Source organism: Lagopus muta, chromosome 6, assembly GCF_023343835.1.
Source record: "Lagopus muta isolate bLagMut1 chromosome 6, bLagMut1 primary, whole genome shotgun sequence".
In the NCBI taxonomy this organism is placed as follows: Eukaryota; Metazoa; Chordata; class Aves; order Galliformes; family Phasianidae; genus Lagopus; species Lagopus muta.
Window position 1 is genome coordinate 15,951,171 of NC_064438.1, and position 21,755 is coordinate 15,972,925.

The 21,755-nt window shown below is 52.0% G+C and overlaps 2 protein-coding genes across 12 annotated transcripts in view; one reads left to right on the forward strand and one right to left on the reverse strand.

Annotated features, from left to right (window-relative positions):
• The window catches only part of HRAS (HRas proto-oncogene, GTPase), a 39,132-nt gene extending 21,064 nt beyond the window's left edge, over positions 1–18,068 (forward strand). For both annotated transcript variants that reach the window (XM_048947694.1, XM_048947695.1), the window contains 5 exons: positions 4,233–4,386; positions 8,659–8,837; positions 10,918–11,077; positions 11,611–11,735; positions 13,614–18,068. In XM_048947694.1, the coding sequence (XP_048803651.1) occupies positions 4,276–4,386; positions 8,659–8,837; positions 10,918–11,077; positions 11,611–11,730 (570 nt within the window). In that variant the 5' untranslated portion in view covers positions 4,233–4,275 and the 3' untranslated portion in view covers positions 11,731–11,735; positions 13,614–18,068. The remainder of the gene's footprint in view (positions 1–4,232; positions 4,387–8,658; positions 8,838–10,917; positions 11,078–11,610; positions 11,736–13,613) is intronic.
• A 39-nt stretch (positions 18,069–18,107) lies between these two features.
• Positions 18,108–21,755, reverse strand: part of LOC125694447 (USP6 N-terminal-like protein) — a 66,497-nt gene continuing 62,849 nt past the window's right edge. For all 10 annotated transcript variants that reach the window (XM_048947692.1, XM_048947683.1, XM_048947684.1 and 7 more), the window contains one exon: positions 18,108–21,666. In XM_048947692.1, coding sequence (XP_048803649.1) covers positions 20,504–21,666 — 1,163 coding nt within the window. In that variant the 3' untranslated portion in view covers positions 18,108–20,503. The remainder of the gene's footprint in view (positions 21,667–21,755) is intronic.

Consider the following 21,755-nt stretch of genomic DNA (forward strand, 5'->3'; position numbering starts at 1 on the left):
ATGTGTTTTGACATGAAACACTGCTGGGCACCATGTGGGGACATATCTGCGTCTGCTCAAGCCCTTGTGCAAAGCTATTTCGTGCATGCTGATGAACATCTAATGGAGGACATTTGTTGCTTCTCCAAAGCAGGGTCACCGCTTGCAACTGTTGTGACATCTTTGGCATCCCTCTCTCTTTTTATCTGGGGGCCGCATTATCTGAGCTTGTGAGTATGAAGCCAGCAAGCCGACAGCCAAACACACTGTGTTAGATTTGCAGCCCACTTCTTTGTTAATTTAAAAAGCAGCAAGTAAATGAAAACAAAACACTGTGGATAGGCTGTGATTCATACCAGAGCATCAGCTTGCCAGCCTCATTTTCCTACTGTCTTCCAGGCTGGGCAGGTCGCTGAGAACGTCAGTGTTTTGACCCTTGAAAGGAAACATGACGTGTCATTTTAAACTGCTGGAGAAGTTCATACAACCCCTTCAGAGGCTGTGTTTTGCAACACTGGTGACAGTGTTGCATACGAGCAAATGGAGGAATCTGGGTAGTCACAAGAGTGAGCCAGCAAGGTTTGCCTTGTCAAAGCAGAGTTTCTGAATTGCATTTTGGGTCTAATCATTCCTCAGTTCTTGTGGACAGGGCTTTTGGAAGAAAGGACGTGAAGTGTGAATGCTATTCAAAGATATTTGCAGAGGTGGAACTGATAACTTATGCCATTAAATGAACCCCCTGTTGACAGGTAGAATGTAATAGTTCAGTAATAAACAATATTTCTGAAATCTCCACCATGGTTGGCTTCTGTGGCAGTGCTGTGCAAAAGTCTGTCTCTTGGCTTGTTTACTTGGATGGTATCCATTTAAGGTATACAACAAAGCAATGGGATGAAAGGAAGGAAGCAGAGAAAGCTCCTCCAGTGAGATCCTGTTTGAAGGATGTGAGAGCCTCCTTATCAATGAATGCATTGAAAATCCACTTCATATCCCTTTTGCTTTTGACACCTGACATGATGAGATGTCAGAAGTGGGCCAAGCCTCTTGAGTTCCTCATCTCTGCTTGTGCCAGATGATTTTCTGGAGATTTCTCTATGCTGTCCCAGCTTTGCACTGAATTCAGCTGTGATCATCAGAGAGTCAGGTCCCCAGAACTACCTCTCCTTCTGCTAATGCAGCTCCCTGCTTAAGAGGAGAGGGTTTGCAGGACCATCAGGTCATTCTCTGCAGAAAAGCAGAGACTTAACTGGGGTCCTGAGGAGCATCCGTAGCCTCCAGGCTTTAGGTCCAAAAGTGCTGTTCAGTCTCTTTACTGGGAGAGCTTGCACCAAGCACCTCGCTCATTGCTCCTGCAGCCAAAGCCTGGGTGCTGCCTGGCACACACAGCAGAGGATTTACAGGGCTGTGCCATCTGCCTGCAGCACAGTCTCCATCCCCTCCATACACACAGAGATGGGATGCGAGTGCCTGTTGGGGCTGGGGCGAGGCGCTTGCTCTCCCTGCTTCCCCAGTGAGGCTGGCAGATGGTTCTTGTTTCCTGAAGCTGTGTGGCTCCTGCTGCCTGGGAAATCCACAGCGTCGGGGGAGGACTCATGGGCTACTGGGCTGGGAGCAGCTGCGCTGCCAGGCGGAAGCACTCAGCTTTCCTAGACAGCTTTGAATGGGAGCCAGGAGCCCTCTCTCTACGAGAGAAAATCCACGAGGTCAGGAAATACAGCAGCAGCTCCAGCTCCATGCTAGGGCTGTTGGCTTGGCACTCAGACTCCAGCCCTCCTCTTCCCAGATGGTGCTCCTGAACGGCTCCCAGCCGTGGGATCCTGCTGAGCTTTTTATTGGACTGCCTGGCACAGCTTTCTGGGGATCTGGCTGCTGGGAACAATGCTGGGCACCGCAGAGGTGGTACATTTGGGTAGGAGTGGAAAACACCAGGGAGCAACTTGGTTAGTCCTGCAGACTGCTGTTCTTGCTTAGCGTGGGACTGAGAAGCTGTGCTTTTGTGTTTTCCTCTGTTATTTTTTGGTCAGTTCTGTTTGGGCTCCACTTCAGCTGCTGAGAAATGCAAACTTGTTTTTCCTCCTCTGCAAATTCTCACATCAGAAAAAGCTTTCACAGCAATCGCCAGGCTGCACGTCTCCATCCGGTGCATCCAACACTGGTGTGGGCTAACAGAGAATGTCTGCTACCATCTCTCATCACTGCCAGCATCCTCCGGGTGTTGTGGGAGTCAGCAAATACTGAAGCTGCAGAGTTCTTGTATGTAAACTTTCTTTTGTAGGAGGAGCACTTTTGCATTGCATGCACACACTTCAGCTTGTTCAGTGCTGCCTTGACCTCTAACTCATTAGAAAATTTCCCTGCAGATAAGTTGAAACCAGGCACTTCCCGAAGGACAGAACTTTCCACTGCAGTTAATCACTCCAGTTACATCTGCAGTTTCAGTTGTCCCGTCCACTTGCGCAACACACAAAGCAGGCTGTGACTGTCGGGTGGTGAGCTGACTTTCAGTCTTGCTCTTCAGCGAAACTATCTGGGAGTTGCTCCCAGAAAAAAAGGGATTGGAGAACTCTTAAGCTGAAAACCTCCCTTGGCTTTTAGAGCCTGACTCTCTGCCACATGGTGCTGTACGGCTCCTGACCAATCTCTTCCCCAGCCTCAAGAACAGAGATCCATCAGACTTCTCTGGGAAGGCGTGGACCTGGGGTATCTCATCATTTGCACCTTATTTTCTCCCTAGCTTCTCTAGCAGTAGAGAAGGGCATCGGTGTGGGACCAGAGGTCTCACCTGTTTGAGCTCTGGTTGCTCTTTTGCGGCCATTTCCTTGCTTTTCCCTGAGATCCTGAGTGCAGGGAAGGACATGATCTTTGTCTTCCTGCCACTGAGATAGCAACTGAGAAAAGGGCTTTGGCAGGCAGTGGCTGTGTCTGACTGCCCCAGCCCTGGTGGGTGATTGAACTGTCTGAGTGGTTTAAGGTTGCAGTCAGATGGGGATTGAAGTCAGAAAGTTCTGCCCTACTTTAGATTGGATCCTTGCTGTGTTAGCAAATTCAGTAGCTGCAGACATGGGCTGGATGCAGTGCCCATTGCAGGAACACCGTGTACCAACCGCCTGAACAAAGCTCATCTTCCAGGGGACGCAGCAGCTCCTGCCAGCATTATCACACTGCTAGGCATCATCTGATGTGAAATACTGTGCTCCCAGAGCTCTGAGCTGAGCAAGTGGCCTCTTTCTGAGTGCTTGTGTGCTGCTCAAAGGGCCGTGCCCCTTCCTGGTTATTTGCTTTACCAGCAATTTGACTAGAGATGGCCAGGAACCACCCTTCAGCCTTAATGTTTTTAAATGTGCTTTCTTCAAATTTCCCTGTTGGGTTTTGAGCTGCTAGGATCCCTGCTCTTCACAGCCTTTCCCAGAGCACTTAAAGCTCTTTGTTTCTCTCTCCATTTGAACTTGCACGATAGATCTCTTTGTAATGGTTGGTAAGTTCAGGGGGATTTCTGTTCAAGCCTTCAGGGTTTTGTAATAGTCCTCTGGTAAGCTCCACGTTGAAGTTCCCCTTTCTCTGTAGAAGAGGAGCTGAAATTTAAAGGTTTACTTCTCATTTACACAGCCTTTTCTTTGGTCTCCTTACCTACAACTTATCTCTCTCTTATCTCCCATGCATTGTGTCACACGCAGGATGCATCGACTGTCAGCCTGAAGGACTGCAGAGTGTCAGAGTTACACATTGGGCAGTTCTGTATACAGTTTGATTGATTTCTTTCGCTGTTTTGGAGTAACCTTTGCTGCTGGTGGAGGGTATTAGGTGAAATAGCTCTGGATGCTGCAGTTCTTTGCTGTAATTTTAGAGCAAGCTTCATGGTTTAGGTGAGGTCATCTCACATTTGAGACCCCAGAGAATGGGATCATAGAAGGCAGTGCATTCTGGAGGCACAGCACAGGGCAACAGAGTGAAATAAATATCATTTTCTCTGCTTTCCAGGGTAGTCAGTGTACTGGAGGAGGAGCATACAAAAAATCCTCGACCCTTGGGTCATCCCATCATCTCTGTCACTGACCACATTTTACAAGAGGGTACATCTGTGAGCTTGGGCTGGGAGGCCAGAGCAGTACTGGAGCAGAATACCTCACAGGAAGAATTTAATAGCTAGAGCAAACTCGTGTTTCAAGTACATGGATGCCCACTTTTCTGCCTTCCCCAGCCACTGGTTTATGCTCCTCACTCTCCTAACGTGGTGGCTGTATTTCTCCCTGCAGGTGGTGGTGCTCCTGGAGGCCCTGAGCTGGGGTCAGCTGGAAGATGACCGAGTACAAGCTGGTAGTAGTGGGAGCTGGAGGCGTCGGGAAGAGCGCTTTGACAATACAGCTCATTCAGAACCATTTTGTTGATGAGTACGACCCCACAATAGAGGTAAGCAGCTCTGTCTAGTTGTTTTGATACTGCTTTTTTGCACTTCGCTGCAAACCTGAAGCGTGCTCGGCTTGGACTCAGGACTGAACCCGGTCAGGGATCTTCCTTTGCTTCATAAAGCTGCTCCAAGTTGCTGCATGTGAATTCGGAGGTCACAGTGTCCTACTTGTGTCTCCTGAGGAAGGACAGTATTGTCTGCTGGAGAGAGATAGCACAGCATGCACGGCAGCAGGCACAGCCTCGAGGGGCCGATGGGCAGCACAGAGCTCCTCCTGTCTGAGGAGGCGGTTGCATAGAGAGCAGGTAAAGATTTGAGACTGAACAGCCATTTTATGCCTGTGCTTCCATTTCTCCTTTTCTGCAAAGTAAGGATGCTGACCTGTGCGTGATGTTTTGAGATTTACTGATGAAATTGGTTCTGATGACTTCTGTATGTCCCGTATGATGAGATAGGTCAGGAGTCCAAACAGAGGTAAAGACTGCTGAATTTCTTTTAAGAGACACTCCCTTGTCTCTGCAAAGCAGGGAGCTCATGAATTTTCTTCAGGCCACCTAACACTTAGTTGTGGATGAGCTCTGCAGTAGGAAGACCAATGCTGTGGTTCTTCCCTAGGGCTTGCAGACCTCATGAAATAGCTCTGGGAAAGGAAAACAGGGAGTGCTTTTCTGTGGTTTGCCTTGAGTTCCAGGTCTCTATCCTCCTCTAAAGCATGGTGAGTTCCTTCTCCAGCAGGAAGCAGAGAAGAGAGATTGTGCTGGCAAGGTCAGTTCTGCACACCTTCCATTGTAAGGAGTGAGAAATGGATTTCTTGAGACAGCATGGATCTGCCATGTCCTGTACTTATCTGGAGAATCAGCCAAGTGCCTCTGTAACACGATGGGAAGCACAGCAATAACAGCAGAGTAGCATGGCCCTAGGCTGCAGCAAGTGAGCACTTGTTCAAATGCAACAGCTGCTGACACAGTAATAAAGGAAAGAAGCTACTTACCTTCAAGAAAGCCTCAGATATATAGGGATGTCCAGCAAGATCCCCTTGCCTCTACTGCTAACCCTTAAAAGAGGTCTGGGAAGGGGTGGATCCTGGCTTCCCCCCCTTCTGATCACTCAGGTACATTGCATACACCTGAGCTCCCCTGGTTGGCCCTGCCTTCCCACCAGGTGCTCCATCACTGGTTCAAGCTGTGACTTAGCATTTCCGTTACAGCTTGTGCTTCTATTGGTTGTGCAGAAGGGGTTCAGTGCTCAGAATCCAGTTTTCTACATTACAAACATAAGCAACAAAGATTTTTTTTCTCTTTACCTTTTTAAAACATAGTCAATTATCAAGCTGATTTCACTGTTCCATCACTGCTGGAGTGATGCTAATTACCCACTGCGTGACTCACGCGTTGTTCTGGGAGAGATCTGCATGGTGCTGTGCTCGCATTTTGGCTCCTGGCTGCTCCTGCCCTGCTCTGTGTGAGGAGTAGGTTCCCCTGGGAATGCAACTCGCAGCTCTGTCACGCCTCTCAGACAACAACCTCCCTGCCTGCAGTCCTGGAGGAGTCTCTACCAGATGTGTATAAATACAGCTGTGGTTACTGCAGTTGTTATTATTATCATAATGCCTAAAAGGTCCCCACTGGGGTCAGAAATCTATTCTGGTAAGTGTTGTATGTGCAGTCCCCACCCTGAAGAGCTCAGCACTTAAATAAACAAGAGAGGCAAGGCTCGGTAGAAGGGCTGAAGTGTCTTATTATCCTACAGATTGGAAGGAGGAAAGCACTTAAAGGCACATGCTATTACGTCATTTGGCAAGGTCACCTAGAGAGCCCATAGCGGAGCCTGGAATTTATTTTAAGGCTCCTGAGTCTCAGTGTCGCACCTTGCTTAAGGAGCCAGCTGCCTCCTTCCCCTCTCCTCTCCCCTCCTGTGTTCTTCACCTGTAGTCGTCTCAGTCCATTCCGTTCCATTTCGGTGTCCCTCCTGCCTCCTCCTGCTGCAGATTTGCAGACCTGGACCCCATCCTCCCCCCAGAGGTGGCTGGGACGTGACCAGCTCTGCCTTCCTGTGCGGCTTCTGCTCAGTGAGAGCTACACACCCATCTCCTGGGGTGGGATGGCTGTTTGGGTGGCTCTGCTGCTTTCTTAGAGAGCTGTGCCAAGTGGCTGTGGGCAGAAGAGCTGCTAGTGGAGGGGCACCTCCCTGGGAGCCATCAGTGCTGGGTTCTGGGGAGCAGTGGGAGAGGTGTGAAGGTCCCTCTGCTACCTCAGACCTGCAGTGGGCAGGTGCAGCTCTGACCCAGTAATGTGCTGGGATTCAGCCTCCTTTGTGTGCCTCCAGCTGTACGTACCCTGCAGGGAATTTAGTCCATGTAAACATGCCACGGGAATGTAAACCCTGTGTAGTGTTTCACAGCCTGCCCTGCCCACTCATGCTGTGAGTGCTGGGGACAAGTGGCTCTTTTCATGTTTCTCACACTGCTGTGGGGGGACTGCAGCTCCAAGCTGGTACCTAACCATGCCTTCATCTCTCACTTGTTATCAGACAGAGGATCTCCTCTCCTCTCCTCTCCTCTCCTCTCCTCTCCTCTCCTCTCCTCTCCTCTCCTCTCCTCTCCTCTCCTCTCCTCTCCTCTCCTCTCCTCTCCTCTCCTCTCCTCTCCTCTCATCAGTGCAAGCATCCAACTGTGCACACAGGGCCCTAAAGAGGAGTAGTATGCATAAAAGAAGAGGGGTGATAGGAGAAGCAGAGGGCAGCACTGGGCTGCAGGGGAAGGAAGTGTTGCAAATGGGATGTGGGAAGGAGGCATGCAGACCCAGATGAAGTGAGGCAGCTGCAGGGAAGGCTGTGGGGACACTGGGGATATGCCTGCATGGCCTCCTGCCGTCGTGGTGTAGCACTGATGTCCTGACTGTCCCCTGCTCCCACAGGCAGCCCCAGTGTCCTGTCTTAACGCCTGCAATCCCTGGCTCGCATTTTAACACTGTGTCCATTCAAATCAATCTGCTGGAAAAGAATCTGCAGGATCTCCAGCCCAGCAAAGGGGAATGAGGTGCCAGCATCCTCAGGACAGTGTGGGGTCACTTCTCTACGTGTGCTGTGTGGCTGTGAGACCTCCTGTAAGCGGGGACTTGGCGATAACATGTGAATGTGTGCGCTGGGACACTCGTCCTCTGGATGTGAGCCGGGATGTAGGGTGGGGAAGAAGTAGTGGCAGATGTGCGTGGCAGACAGACACGCACGGTCTGCCCTGTGCAGCACTGCCCTGCACCTGGGAGGCGGCTGCAAGTGGTGGTGGAGGGAACACTTAATTACAGACAGGTTAATGAGAATTGTGTGGCGTGCTGCCCAATCCCAGAGCTGCTAGGGCTTCCTATGTAGATAGAAGTGTGGTGGCAAAGGATGGGGTAATTGCCTGCTGAGAAGGTCAGAGTGGAGCAGATCCCATCTTGGCTGATCTCAGGGTGCTCTTTGCAAGGAGAAAGGCTTTAATGAGTCCCGGAGGCTGGTGTTTATGTCGCAGTAAATAAAGGGCAGAATCCATGCTCTCTTCCTGCACTGCTGCCAGTCTGTTAGTGACCTTTGCTGTGCCTGTTGTCATCTTTGGGGCTATTTGTCAAAGCTCATCTGAGTAGTGACATTGTCACTACTCTGTCACCATCACACCAGTGCATTTTTCACACCTTTGGTTTCAGCTTCATCCTCTGGCTGGGAGTTGGAGTCACCACGTTGTACCCAATGTACGGCTGCTGGGAGCTGTGTTTGGGAGACCTTTGGGGGAGAGCCTGGGAAAGCACTCTTGGTGCTTTCTGGGCCTCCTCGCATGTGCGATAAGTTGTAATCATCTCACCGCAGAGAAAAGCACAGCTTCAAAGACCTGCCATGGTGCTCCTCACCCTTCCCAGATCCCCTCTGGGCACAGACTGGCTGTGGGAAACACCCTCCTTGCAGCCTGCTTTGTTATTTTCGTGTTCAAACGACAAGAGGTTCACTATCACACCCAGTTTGCTCCCTCTCTGGTTGTGAGTGCCCCCAGTGCCCACTCCATGTCAAGGATGCTGCAATTCCAGGTGGTGTTAAGCACCTGCTGGCCCCAGAGATCACACTCGTGACTACCAGCAGCCTCCCTTTGTGTGTGCCCTCTTCCAGCCCCTCAGAATGGCATGCAGTGCCCGGAGCTGCAGGATTAGGTGCCAGAAGCCTTCCCAGCACCCAGCAGCACTTCTTACATGTAGCAGGATTGCCTTCCATGAGGCCTCCTGGCTGACCTTCTCTCTGTCCCTTGGCAGGATTCCTACAGAAAGCAAGTCGTCATCGATGGAGAGACCTGTTTGCTGGACATCCTGGATACGGCAGGACAAGAGGAGTACAGTGCCATGCGAGACCAGTACATGAGAACAGGGGAAGGATTCCTGTGCGTCTTTGCCATTAACAACACCAAGTCCTTTGAGGACATCCACCAGTACAGGTGAGCATCTCTGCTGCTCCCACCCTGCCTTTCCTCTTCGATCAGTGCTGCCCACACAGACAATTAGTGTGAGCAGCAGCCCTCCAGGGAAGAGGCCCAGCAGACGGCTGATGTCAGTGACTCCGATAAAACCCATCCAAAGGGATTGCTTGTGGCCCCTGGGGACTCGGTAATGTAATGTTTAAGTGTTTATGGTGACTAAAGGGAGAGATGATCCCTTACGACCCCCTCCCTTCCCTCTCTGATTAATGGAATTGCTTTGCTACTGAAATTGATCTCAGCAACTTCTGCTCTGCAAGGGATGCATGGGATGGCTCGCAGGCATCAACCCGCCTGCTTTGAGGAGTTGTATGAAAACGTGCCTCTGGGCTACTGCTTCCTCTGCCTTCTGAGGGACTGCGTGCCCCATCAGTAAAGCTTGCCAGTGACTCCACCAGCATGTGGTATCCCATTGTACCCCACCGATCACCCTGAGCCCTGCCCAGATTGCAGCAGCCCCCGCTATTCCAGTCCTGCCTTGACAGATGCCTGGAGCCAGCCCCAGGGGCTGAGAGCAGTGTAGGAAATGACTCACTGCAGCTTCCGCCCGTGCCTGCTTCCCTGCCACCTGAGCCAGCCCTGCCCGGTGCCTGGAGCTGAATGGCAGAGGTGGGGAACAAGGATCTCATCCGGAGGTTGACAGGCAGGAGTGGTGCTGCAAGCACAGCTCCCAAGGCATCCTGCAGCTCCCAGCACAGACACAGCCCTGCCTTACTCAGAGCTGACAGGCGTGTTCAGCACGGTAACTGCGTGCGTTGGGCTCATTTGGCTTGTTCGAGCTGAACTGTAGGACAAAGGATGGGATTTTCCTGAAGCACCTGAGGGATTTGGTAGCATTCATCCCACTGCCTTGTGCTGGGGCTGGTGCCTGTGAATCACTCAGAAGATGGCTCGATTTCAAGCCCCGGTTTTAATCATGATGTAAATCACTAGCTTTAATCTCATTCCACATGTGCTCTTTGCATTTGCACTTTTAGAATAATTTTCCCCAGAGAAACACTCACTCTCACTGGTTCGGGGCCATTAGGAGGTATCTCTTTTCAGCTAAGTGTAGCACTGTGCACTAAATTTAGTGCCGGGGTCTGATGGTCAGGATGTTATATCGAACATCTAAGTGGCTTTATGGCATATCCAACATATATTCAGACCTCATTTCTAGGTTCTACTGTATTAAAAAAAGATGATTGTGGGTTTTTTGTTGTTTTTTTTCTTTGACTCTGTGATGCATGTCCAGCTGCTTTGGGATGGAAATTTGAATTCAAGTAGAACGTAGAAAGCATCATCTTAAAAAAAAAAAAAGTGCTTAGTTTGGTTAAATAAAACCACATCAATTGTTCTGGTTACATAAGCAAAAAAAGCTGTTCTGTGTCCCAATTTAAATGATGTATTAAACAAAGGAAGTTATTATCTGTCGTGGGGGAACAGAGTGCATTGTTTGTGGCCGTAATGGCCTGAAGATTGTAGAAGCAGTAGATCTCATCCTCGCCCACCTCCTTCCAATCAGAGGTTGGAATGGAGAACTGTTACTACTTCTTTGGTTCCCAGTTGGTTTCTCAACTTTGAGTGAACTGAACTAAGCTGAAACGAAGCAAATATTGTCTGTGCATCTGCAGGAAAGGCTGCAGCTGCCAAACACTGCTCTCTCAGCTCAGCAGACTCTGCTTGCAGGTGTTTTCCTGGTGACTTTCACCCACTCAGGGCTCACTTGGTCTAAAACGTTTGCAGTACACAGGTAGCTGCTGGAGTGTTCTGCTTTGTTTGGCTTGGGCCATACTAGGAGGCTGTCTTCGTGCAGACTGCCATAACTGCAAGCTGAATTTAGCAAACAGCTTCATTTAAAAGACAGAAGCATGTTTAGTTTTCTTTTCCAAAGGTGCCCTAGCTATTGGGAGTTCACTTGCTTACATGCTGTGGTTGCACACGTGCTTCTGGAAGCCCTGCACTGGGTGTGTTGTAGCACAGCAGCTCCTGGTGAAGAAGTGACCTTGTTGCTGTGCTGGTGCCCTTCCTCCCTTCACTTTGGCATCTCCTCTTCTGGCAGGGAGCAGATCAAGAGGGTGAAAGACTCAGATGATGTTCCCATGGTGCTGGTGGGAAATAAATGTGACCTGCCAGCACGGACAGTGGAGACCCGGCAAGCGCAGGACCTGGCCCGGAGTTATGGGATCCCCTACATAGAAACGTCGGCCAAAACCAGACAGGTAGGAGGAGAGACATTAGGGCTTTAAGGCCTGCGAGTGGAGAATGTTGCCCAGACCCAGGACAGGGGGAGGTTGATGAGCCACAGCCTCCCTGATGGACAGAGGAGGGACTGCCATGCTGACTGTGTGCTGGAGTGCCAGGCGAGCAGTGCTCCAGCTGCTCATTAGCCAGCGTGCTGTAAGTCTCTCTGACAGCTTCGGCATGGCAGCAAGCTGGGAAGGGAGCATAAATTAGAGCACGCCAGCACAGGCACTGATTTACCACTGTCAGGATGCTGGGAATGAAGCTGCCAGAAAACCCAGCTTCAAGCTGACTGCAGCCTCGTCTTGTATGCAGGCTGTGATCGATGGCCTGAGTTCAGTTACGGCACTGGGAGATAAATCCAGGTGGCATGATCTCCAGCCCAGCCCCAGGCTGCTGTTGGTCTGTGCTGCCTGGAGGCAGTGCTGGGGCTCCTCACTGGTGGGCAGAGCCATCGCTTCTCCCCGCTGCCCTGCCCTGCTTGGAGCAAAGCGCTGTGTGTTTCTTGCAGGGCGTCGAAGATGCCTTCTATACCTTAGTGCGGGAGATCCGTCAGCATAAACTGCGCAAGCTGAACCCACCAGATGAGAGTGGCCCTGGCTGCATGAACTGTAAATGTGTGATATCGTGACTATGGTAAGTTCTGGGAGCAGGAGATTGAGTGTACAGAAAGCAGGGTGGGGGTACTCGTCTGCAAACACGCATCAGAAACAACTTCAGTGATGGCTATTTCTTAATGAAAATGTTGACTGAAATAGCATCTTCTGTCAAAACAGAAGGTAAGTCAGGTTTTCCCACTTTCCTGAGGAAATGTGTGGGAGGAAAGGATTTTTTTTATTTTTTCCCCTCACTCAGCGGAACAAAATCCTGCAGTGCACTGAAAGAAATGCATGTTTTGTCACGCCGTCCCCAGGGAAGCTCCTTCCCGTGCTGGAGAGGAGTGATGCTGGTGCTCCAGGTGTGCAGCTCACCATGTGCGCCAGCCTGGCCTTAGAGCAGCTCAGAGGAAGAGCTGTGAGCACATTGCCTCCTACTGCGCTGCATCAACTGCGCTGTCCTACAGCTCCAGAGCAGATACATGTGACTGAAAGCCCTCTGTTCAGCAGAAGAGTTTTCCTGTTAGACACATCCCCTAGGTTATTTGAAACTGATGCAATGTTGAAAATTAGACATCAGGGAGCTGTTTTGCTTTTGTAAATTGTGTGGGATGGAGCCAAAAAGTGTTTTGCAGATTGCCTGCGTTCACTTGCCTATTATTCTTTTCCTCCTTTTTTAATTTTTTTTTTTAATATTAAACGATGCATGTATTCAAGTCATGGCAATCCTTCTGGACAGCAGGGAAGGAAAGCTGCTATTGATTAGCCTGGGTTGGGTGGCCATGGGCCAGAACGCCCATGTGGTTGGCTTCCACATTAAGGGGACGTCTGTCTGCACAGTCACTCCTTTGGAAAGGAGGAGATGGGTAGCCAGGGCTGAGTGCTCCAGGGCCACTTAGAAGGAACACCTGAAGGCTGTCTCCTAGAGACAGGGACTGCAAGAAAAGCCTGCATGGCCATTGGCCTTGGAGTGATGCCATTTGGGGAGTATCCCAAATGTCCCCGACTGGCTTTTTGTCCCTTCGCACAACTGCTGGAGTCCTAAAGTGACAGCCTGTGTTCCACAGACTGCGAGCATCTCACTGAGCAAGGAGGTGGGCAGCTGTTTTTCCTTCACTGCTTTTGGAGGCAAAAAGCCATGAGTATAGCAGAGTTCTTTTCGAAGCAAGCGGCACTGGCAGTGTTTGCTTCCTATGGGCTGAGCACTCCACCCCTATGCTCCCCCAGGCCGGCCAGCTGGGGGCTGCGTTGTGCCTAGCATGCTTATCGCTGCAGAGGGAGGCTTCCAGATGTTCAGGACATCCAGATGTTCCGTGGCGTTTCCTCCGGATGGGGATGTGAGTGTGGGGCTCATTTCCTGCTCTGGCTCACAGCTGACAGCGAGTGGGGACACACGGGCTGGGCTGAGTCCCCATGCAGGGATTGCCAGGAGCCGGTCCCCATCACCACGAGGGTGGCCAGCACCAGCATCCTCTTCACAAGAGAGGCTGGCCATGGGAAGGAGGGGCTTGTTCTCTGCTAATAGAGTGAGTTGCCCATGTCTTTTTCTGCTTCCTGGCTGTGGGTGATTTCTAGAAGGGCAGAGAAGGACATGTAAATACACACAGAGACGCACTGGCATGCTAAGATGCTTGTATGAATTGCACAGCCTTTAGCAGATCCCCCCACGTGGGCAGGAGAGAAGGTGGTGCTTTTGAGACCAGAAAGCATGTGTTTTGCTGCTGGGGCTCCTGTCGTACAGCAATGTACAGCCCTTTTCTTAGGGCAGTGCAGCCCCAAGAGGTGACTCCAGCAAACAAGCAATGCCAGAAAGTAGAAAGCAGATAGCAAATGCAGGGTTGTCCCAAAGCGTGAGGGTTGGCAGCGACTGGTTCTGAGAGCAAGCGGGTGCTAACAGCTCTTCTCCCTCATGTTTCAGCTGACTGGACCCTGACTTGGAGAGGTGTCCGCTGTGCAGAGCACAAGGAAAGAGGTGATGCGAAGGAAGAAACAAATGGATTCAGGGAGGAGTGGAGGGGGAGGGAGAGAGGAAGAGGACGGGAGAAGTGCCAGCCCCTCCAAGGACTATCTCGCACTTCACCAAGGCCGGCAGCAGACGACTTTTGGTTCTTTCCCCATCCCCTCCTCCTTTGGCCTCCTCCCAACCCGGCAACTGTACAAAGCTACAGATTGAATCACAGTAAATTATTATTTGATGGTCTCGACAAACCGTTTTGATGGCTCTGTCCAGAGCTTGCTGCCAGTGGTGGCTCTGGGAGGATCACAGGGAACAGGAGAGTGGGGAGGGGAGATTCTTGGGTTTCATCTCTGAGTGAACCACCACTGTGCTGCAGACCAGAAAGGCAACAGAGTTGGGCCAGTGATTTCAACACGGGTGCAAGGCAAACCTCTGTGAAGCAGCTGTGAGCCCACATGTTGTTTCCTGGAGCCGAGTGTTGTTTGAAGAGGTCTTGAGGTGGTTAAAGGCCATCTGTTGGCCTCTGTGGGAAAAATCTTGCGCAGGTATCCCCAGGCAGTGCCAATGAACAGTCAGAGATGAAACAGAGGTGGGTTCTGTGCCCTGCAGATTGGCGGCTAACGGGCTGCAGGGTGCCAAAGGCAGCAGCTGTGATTGCACAAGGCCTCGCTTATTTTCACATCCAGGGATTTGTCCTTTATGTAAAAAGTTCTGCTGCACCACTGTTGTTGTCACACGCGTTTGTTTAATTAGCACCGAAATCCTCTGCTGGCCCCCAAGTTTTGGTTGGGTAGCAGAGTGCAACCAGCCTGAGCCTGTCCTCAGCAGTGCCCTGGGCAATTTGCCTTCGCCCCAGACCGTGTGGGATTGTTACAAGCTCAGATGTGATGCCTTGGAGCACTAGGGAGGAGCTGAGAGCAGCGTTTAGAACTGGTGCCAGTTGGGTGCTTCCTGGGTTTTTCTGCCCTGAGCGGCACTTCAAGCAGGGCAGGAGCAGAGGATGGCTTCTTGTTCTACCCAGCTTTGTATGGTAGCGCAGGGTTTGGAAAAGGCAGCAGTGGTTGGCCAAGGTACTTTGCTTGGCTGCTTGCAGCCTTGCCCAGCAGCAGGCAGCTGTCTTTCTGGCACCAGTTCCAAAGTGCTCATGTGTTCTGGAGGCAGAATTTTCCTTCTTCCCTGCAGCACCTGGCTGACACTAACACCTGCTTAGTGTAAACACCTTGGGCTGCTCCTGGCTGTCAGCAGGGTATAATCAGTCACCAAACCTGGCTGTCCTTTGGAGGCTGGTGCATGGGCCTCCCTGTGGGCATGCCTGCCATCAGCCACTGTGAGTACATCTGTACAAGGGGCCAGTGGCATTTCTCCAGCACAGGCCATGCTGTTGTGCAGGCTGATGGGACTTGTGTCTGCGCTAGCAGACCCCAGCGAGAGCACCAGAGGAGAGAGGTGATCCGGGTGGTAGAAAACCATCGTGCATGGACTAGCCCAGGCCTGAAGAGGTGTAAGTGCTCAAGGAGGCAGAGGCTGGGAGCGGCAGGGGCAGAGCATGAGTCACATCCCTCATGTAGCAAAATAGGTACAGGAACCCTTCTGCCCTACAGTACAGAGCCACGGCCCACTGGGAGCATCCCTGTAAGCTGCCTCTCACCCCACTGCCTGTGCTCTGCCATGTTGTGCAGTGATACAAACACAGAACTACTGCTTGGCATCAATCTTTACTTTCGACCTGGGCAAGAACTGACTTGCACTAAGAGCTTGCTTTCGAGACTGTCTGCTGCAAAATGTCATGTCAGCACGTTCTTGCACACAAACCAGAGTTGCAAGGGATGTGCTAGAGCAGTAACAGCCAGAACACAAAATCCTTCAGCAGTTTGGCTGGGAGCAAGGAGCCACAGTATGAGCACTTCCTTTTCAAAGAGGTTTCTACATCCCTTAGGCTCAAGTTTTCTTGCTCAAAAATGCTCTGGATCTGAGCAATACACTTGTTACCTGAGTTTGCTCAAGCGTCTTTAGTTGCAAAGCAAAATTCTATGCTGAAAATTGGAGATGATAGGTTGGGAGCAAAAGGAGGTGCTAAAAGCTTGACACAGCAGCCCTTCCTCTCAAATCATGCGTTGTGAGATTGCTGCTTAATTCAGTAGCACATCTTTGTTCCAGGACATTGGCTTTAAGCTGAAGAAGGCCAGTCTCAGAGCAATCATGGCAGCTTTACAGTGTGGCAGTGAGATTAAGGTAGGCAAAAACCAGGCCCAGCTGCTTCTCTCAGTTGGAGCTGTTGCTTTGGACTTGGTATTTTGACTTGCTGACTTGGTGCTTGTGGTCTGAATGCAGGAGAGCATCTTGTTGGCAGAGCAGCTATAACAGGATGTTAGTATTCACAAGTTTGCATACTGAGTATGAGTTGAATACTGTCCATTCAGTAGCTGAATTTCTTGAGTCTGAAAGTGATATCAGGGTTACACAGTTCCGTTACAGTGACTGTAAGGCTATAGAAGGAATTACTGCAGTTGGAGTTGATTTAGGAATTTCCTTGTAGGCACTGTACGTTCTGGACCATAAGATGTGGTTTTGAGATATTCCAATAACTCATTTTCCCTTACGGCAAGGAGTTCGTTGCCCCTCTCTGTTCTGATGCTGTGGCGTGAGCTTAGGTAAGTGGAACAGGCAGTTCTCTGAAGAGCTGCTCATTGTATAGCCAGGTGTCTTGAGCACTCAGTGCATTTTGCTATAGTTTGCACACCTGCTCCCATTTGGCTGCCATGATCTCTTTAGCTGGCTGTGGCAAGGCTGGACTACACTTGGTGCTGTGATGTGCACCTTGGGCAACTACAAACACTGTGACCAAGAAGGTTTCAGACAATATCACACCAATTAACCTGCTGAGGCTGCATCTCCTGTGATGGAAGAGGGCCTTCTTTGAAGCTGTAGCTCTGTTCTGCTCAGATTCAGCTCTCTCAGAATGGACAAATAAACTTTTCTCTCCTGCACCATTCAAGAATCTCACAGCCTATTAGAGAGAGATGAGAGTTCAGAGAGATCACAGCTGAGTCAACTGATGTAATTGCTTACAAGCTCTTAAAGATGCTGATGGAGTGCTGGAACGAGTCTCATACCTTTTTTGGTCAGTCATAGCTGCAACAGAAGCACTTTCCCAAGCCAACAAGAGATGGTAACTTCAAAACGGAGGAGTTCCTGGTGTTTGCTGAAGGTTCTGACATTGTCTGAATTGAGCTGAGTTTGCTGAAGTTGGCATGGGAACTGCATGGTGTTTAAGGCCTCTTCCAATCCAAACCATCCTATGGCTCTATGTTTCTGTGATTATACGAGTGCAATGGGACAAGCACGACAGTGCTTGATTCCTGGGTAAATGTGTGAGCCAGAAGATGCTGGCAAGAGGTGCACAAGGTACTGGTGCCAGCACCAGGGCAGTGCCACCACTCTGCTGTGGCAAGGAAGGTACAATCCAGTGCCTGCATGGCATGCAGGGACCAGGATGCCACTAAGCAACTCCTATGTCTGTTTTTCAATGACCAAGTGAGCTGGTGCAGAGAGAACAAAGCTCTGCCTACCACATGGCTTAAGCCCAGCATGACCCTGGGGAAAGCCCTGCCCTTCTGAGAAAAGCCACTGAGCCATCAAACTTCCCGTGCTGCTCTTGGCCTTGTCTTGCTGGTGTAGCTTTGGGTTTGCAGTGGAGGAGCCAGCAATTGGTGTAATCACGGAGCTTGATACCAAAGGGCCACTTTCTCTGCTGCACAGCTGCAATACCCCGCAGCCTGCAGGAAGGACGTGGAGGGTGGAGTGCGGGAGAGGTGCTGCCCACAACGCAGTTCCTGCAGGATGCTGTTAGTGATGAGAGGCACCAGTGAATGGCGTCAGCATGAATCAGCCCTGACTCAGCGGATGCTGCGTTGGGGCACACCCGTTCTGTCCAGGCATGGCCCTCTGAGGGCTTCAGGCAGGGAAATCGGCGTTAGCACAAGGGCTGCGCTGGGCTGTGAGCACAGGGAGGCAGAGAGGAGCGGGTTCCTGTCCTGCTGCTGGGCCCCACTCAGCCCCCTGGCTGCCGCCTCAGGAGGGAGGCACAGAGCCAGGATCAGCTGGGATGCAGCTCTGTCCCAGCCACGACTGCTGCTTCAGCTAACGTCTCCACCATTTGCACACACGGAAGCTCACACTTCTGCACGTGTCAGGGAAGCACCGGGCCCTGCCCCAGAACTGGAGCGATTTTCCATCTGCACGTTCACCTATGAGTAGCCCAGCCCTTCCTCCTGCCTCTAACACAGCTGCTGCAGGGAAGCACGGGGGGGGGAAGCAGTTTTACACTAACCTTTCACTATTACCACCATGTCAAACAGAGCACTATGCATAGTCTTTCTGGATCACAGCTAAAAGGAACGAGTGACTTTTTTTTTTCCACCTAGCTTTCTTACAAAAAAACAAAACAAACCAACCAAACAAAAAAACCAACCACAGACATCGCTATATTTTTTAAAGTAATAATTATAATACATTAGAAAGAGTCACGGAGGAAGCGTTCCACGCTGTAAACAAGAATAGCAAGTAAAACAAAAGCCAACGGTAGCAGGGCTGTCAAAGTGCACGGCCGAGCCCCGGCCTCCAGCGCTGGGCCCTGCACGGCTGTGGTGTGAGGACAGGGAGCGAGGTCTGTCCCTGGCACTGGGCCCTGCAGCTCTGCTGCTGCCCACACCGCACCTGCGCCATGCACTGGGCCAGGGAACAGCACAGCCTGCAGCAGGGCAGCTCGGCAGGGCCAGGAGCTGGGAGCTCCTTCCTGAGTTTGCTCACAGTCACAATGGCTTTGCTATGGGATGGAGCGGGTGAGGACGGCACTGGGACACGCACTGGAGCGGGAGCAGCTGGAAGGGAGGCAGCACCTAGAGAGCAGTGTGTGCTGCTGGCTCTCGGCAGCCCCTGGGGCGCTTCTAGCCCCTGTCCAGGCAGGATATAGCTGCTATGGAAGGCAATTGCTGCCTGTCCTGATATACTGCCCAGGTACTGTAGCACACTAACAACTTTCACCGCTGCACGATTGCTGATGAACACACCAAACCAATTGAAGCACTTTTGCCTTAACCTCTTAACCACCTCTTACCCATGGTGTGTTAAAACACAACTACTGAGCATCCATATAGCACTCCTAAGTGCTTCACCAACAGCACTGCGTGCCCCTGGCAGCACCTGGCAGAGTAGCTGTGAGGTCAGCCCTGCACTGCACAGATGGGCAGGGAACAAGGTCTGGAGCAGAGCAGGGCTGCAGAAGCAGCAGCAGGCTCCTTCCACAGCTCTACTGATAACGCACACAAAGCACACGCACAACCTGGTAAATACCCAAAGGGACTCAGTGGATGTTTTCTTCTAGTCTCCGGGTAGGCTTTGCTATGGTGCAGCAGCCTGTGAGATGAAAATGAGAGATGAAAACTAGGTTTCAAAAGTCTTCTTTAGATCTTAGAGGAGCTTTGGCCCATGTCTGCTATTGGAGGGACAGGCAGTGGTCCCACCCGCTGTCCAAAAGGTGACATCCCCATCCCCTCTGCCACAAAGCACTGTCACATACCACGCATCTGGCCTCGAGCTCATTTCCTGCTGCTCCCATTGCTCCTCCTTCTTGCTGAAATCCCTTCACAATGAGCTGCTGTGTGCTGGGCACATGGGTTTGGCTCCGTTCTTTCAGTGAGGTGAGCTGCCCTGCTCCCTGTGCACCTCCAGTCAGGTGGTGACATCCTGGGGACACAGTGCTGCTTGAAAAAGAAGTGCTGAAGGCAGGGATTGGCTTGGATCCCACGTGGTCCCAAGGAAGGTGGGAAAAGGACAGGACTGCAGGGCTCTCCACTGCACATAGATGCAGGGGCATCTGTCCTGTGGCGATGCATTAGGGCATCAACTTCCAAACCTCCGTACCCAGGTTTCCTTTCTTGGTTGCTGATTTCTGGCTGGGTTAAACTAGGACAAAGAAAAATTGGGGGCCGTGTGCTCCCTCTTCCTAGCTTCTGTGGCGTCTCCACCCTGAAATTTTACTTGTTCAGGCACAAGCAGGCTTCAACCTGGGCACCACAATGAGACATGAACACACACCTCCAGCAGCTCACGGGCAAAGGCAAGGTGCGTGATGGGGGTTTGCACTGCAGCTAAACAGTGCCCTCAGGCTCACCAGGGCAGCAGCCAATTCTGCCCTTCGGTCAGTTTGAGGCAGCAAGCCTGCTTGCTGCTCTGGACCTGCAACCCAGGCTCAACTTTCACCACCATCCTCATCACCTGGAGAACATGAAGGGTCCTCTGCTGGGGTCACAGCCAGAGCTCACCACCACCAGCTGCTAACACCTCCTCTCTGGGAGTGCAGCCAGGGGCACGGAAAGGGACTACCAGGAGAAAGGGACTTGCATAGACTGCTGGGCAGTGGTGCTTGCCTACTGGCATGCTCCAGCCCCATCTGAAGGGCTGCTGCTTCCTGCAGGTCTGGAAAAAGAAATAAAGGCCTACTGCTACAGAGGAAGGAAAGCCTCCTGTATTTTGTACTCCACTGCCTTATGTCCATCACTGCACCCACCCTGAGCCTTGGAGCTCCATGCTGCGAGGGGGGCAGGCAGCGAAGAGCACACATTAACCAGCTGTGCTGCTCTCCCCAAATGAATCCAAACACAAGCACTTCTGTCCATAGAAAGGAAACCATGGATGCAAACCAAAGCGGAGGTTGCTGGTGGCTCCGGGCTCTGCAGCCCTGGCTCTCGTACCAAAGCACAGCTCTATGGGACACCACAGGCAGGCACAGCCGTGTTGAGGGCATCGTGGGGCTGGTGCCACTCCGGCCCCCAGCTCAGTCCCACACCCCACTAAAATGTCACCGACTTGGGCAGCCGTGCAGCGGGATGAGAGTCTGGGCTGAAGCTGTTCTCTGACAGGGATTTGGAAACCTGTGGGGGAAGTTTTGGTTTGGGGCTCAGGGGTGGGCGCGGTGCTTTCAGTGCATTCGGCGGTTTCTGGGTGCCTTGCTGGACTGCCCCCATGTCTGACCTGGCAGAAGGCAGCAGGGAGCTGGCAGCCAGGGGATGGGCGGCCTCTGGCCAGGGCAGTGCCACCTGCCTTCTGTTTGCCAAGTCCTGCTCAGTCACATGCGCCACGTGCAGGCGGGTGGTGGTTTTCACCACGGTATGGAGGCTGTTCCCCCTGGCCAGTGACACGCTCTCTGACAGAACAGGCGTACTGCTGCCCGAAGGCCTGCCCGGGGCAAGCGAGCCTAGGGCAGCGAAGCCTCGCTCAAGCGCCATCTCTGTGCCCTGCTGCAGGCCACCAAGCTCACCCGTGGATGCCGACTTGGGCAATGAGGCCTTTGAGTCCATTCCATTCATCAGTATCACTCCATGTTGCGTCTCGCCCTTATCCTCAGGGATGTCCCTCTGCAGTGCTGTGGCCTCCTCCCCATGCAGGGAGGATGCTTGTTGTTCCTCAGGTGGCCCACAAGCAGCAGGATCTGGCGTGTGGTCCATGCTGGAATGCCACTCAGGCGGCTGGGCCTCCCCAGCTGGTGTGTCCACAGGAGCGTTTGACGCAGGGTGGAAGGAGCCCACAGAGCTGCACAGGGAGGGAGTGAAGCTGGGCGACTCGTGGTGCAGCTCACGATGCTCCTCGTGCTCAACCCCATGTCCAGTGTGCAGGGTGGATTCCCCACTCCTCACAGCATCCTCCAGGCTGGTGGGGAAGGCTTGCATCTCGCTCAGCTTTGGAGATTGCCGCTGTGCCACGTCCTCTGTTGGCTGCCCCTCACTGTACGGGAGATGTGGATGGCTGTCAGCTGCTTCATGTGCCCGGCTGCTTGGCACATCGGGAGTCCTGACGGCCGTCCCCTGGTGGCTGGGAGGCTGTGCGGTGCCCCTGTCAGAGGGGTGCTCACCCAGCAGCCCATTCTGGCCATTGGCTGCCGCACTGGCCTTCGTGTCCAGAGGGTTGAGGGAGAGCTCCAGGCCCAGGGGTCTGCGAGGGAACTCGTCGGGCTTGGCTGCACCAGAGGGAGCGATGATACAAATAAGAGAAAAATCAAAAATAAGAAATTAAGAAAATATATTAAAAATATATAAGTAACCAAAG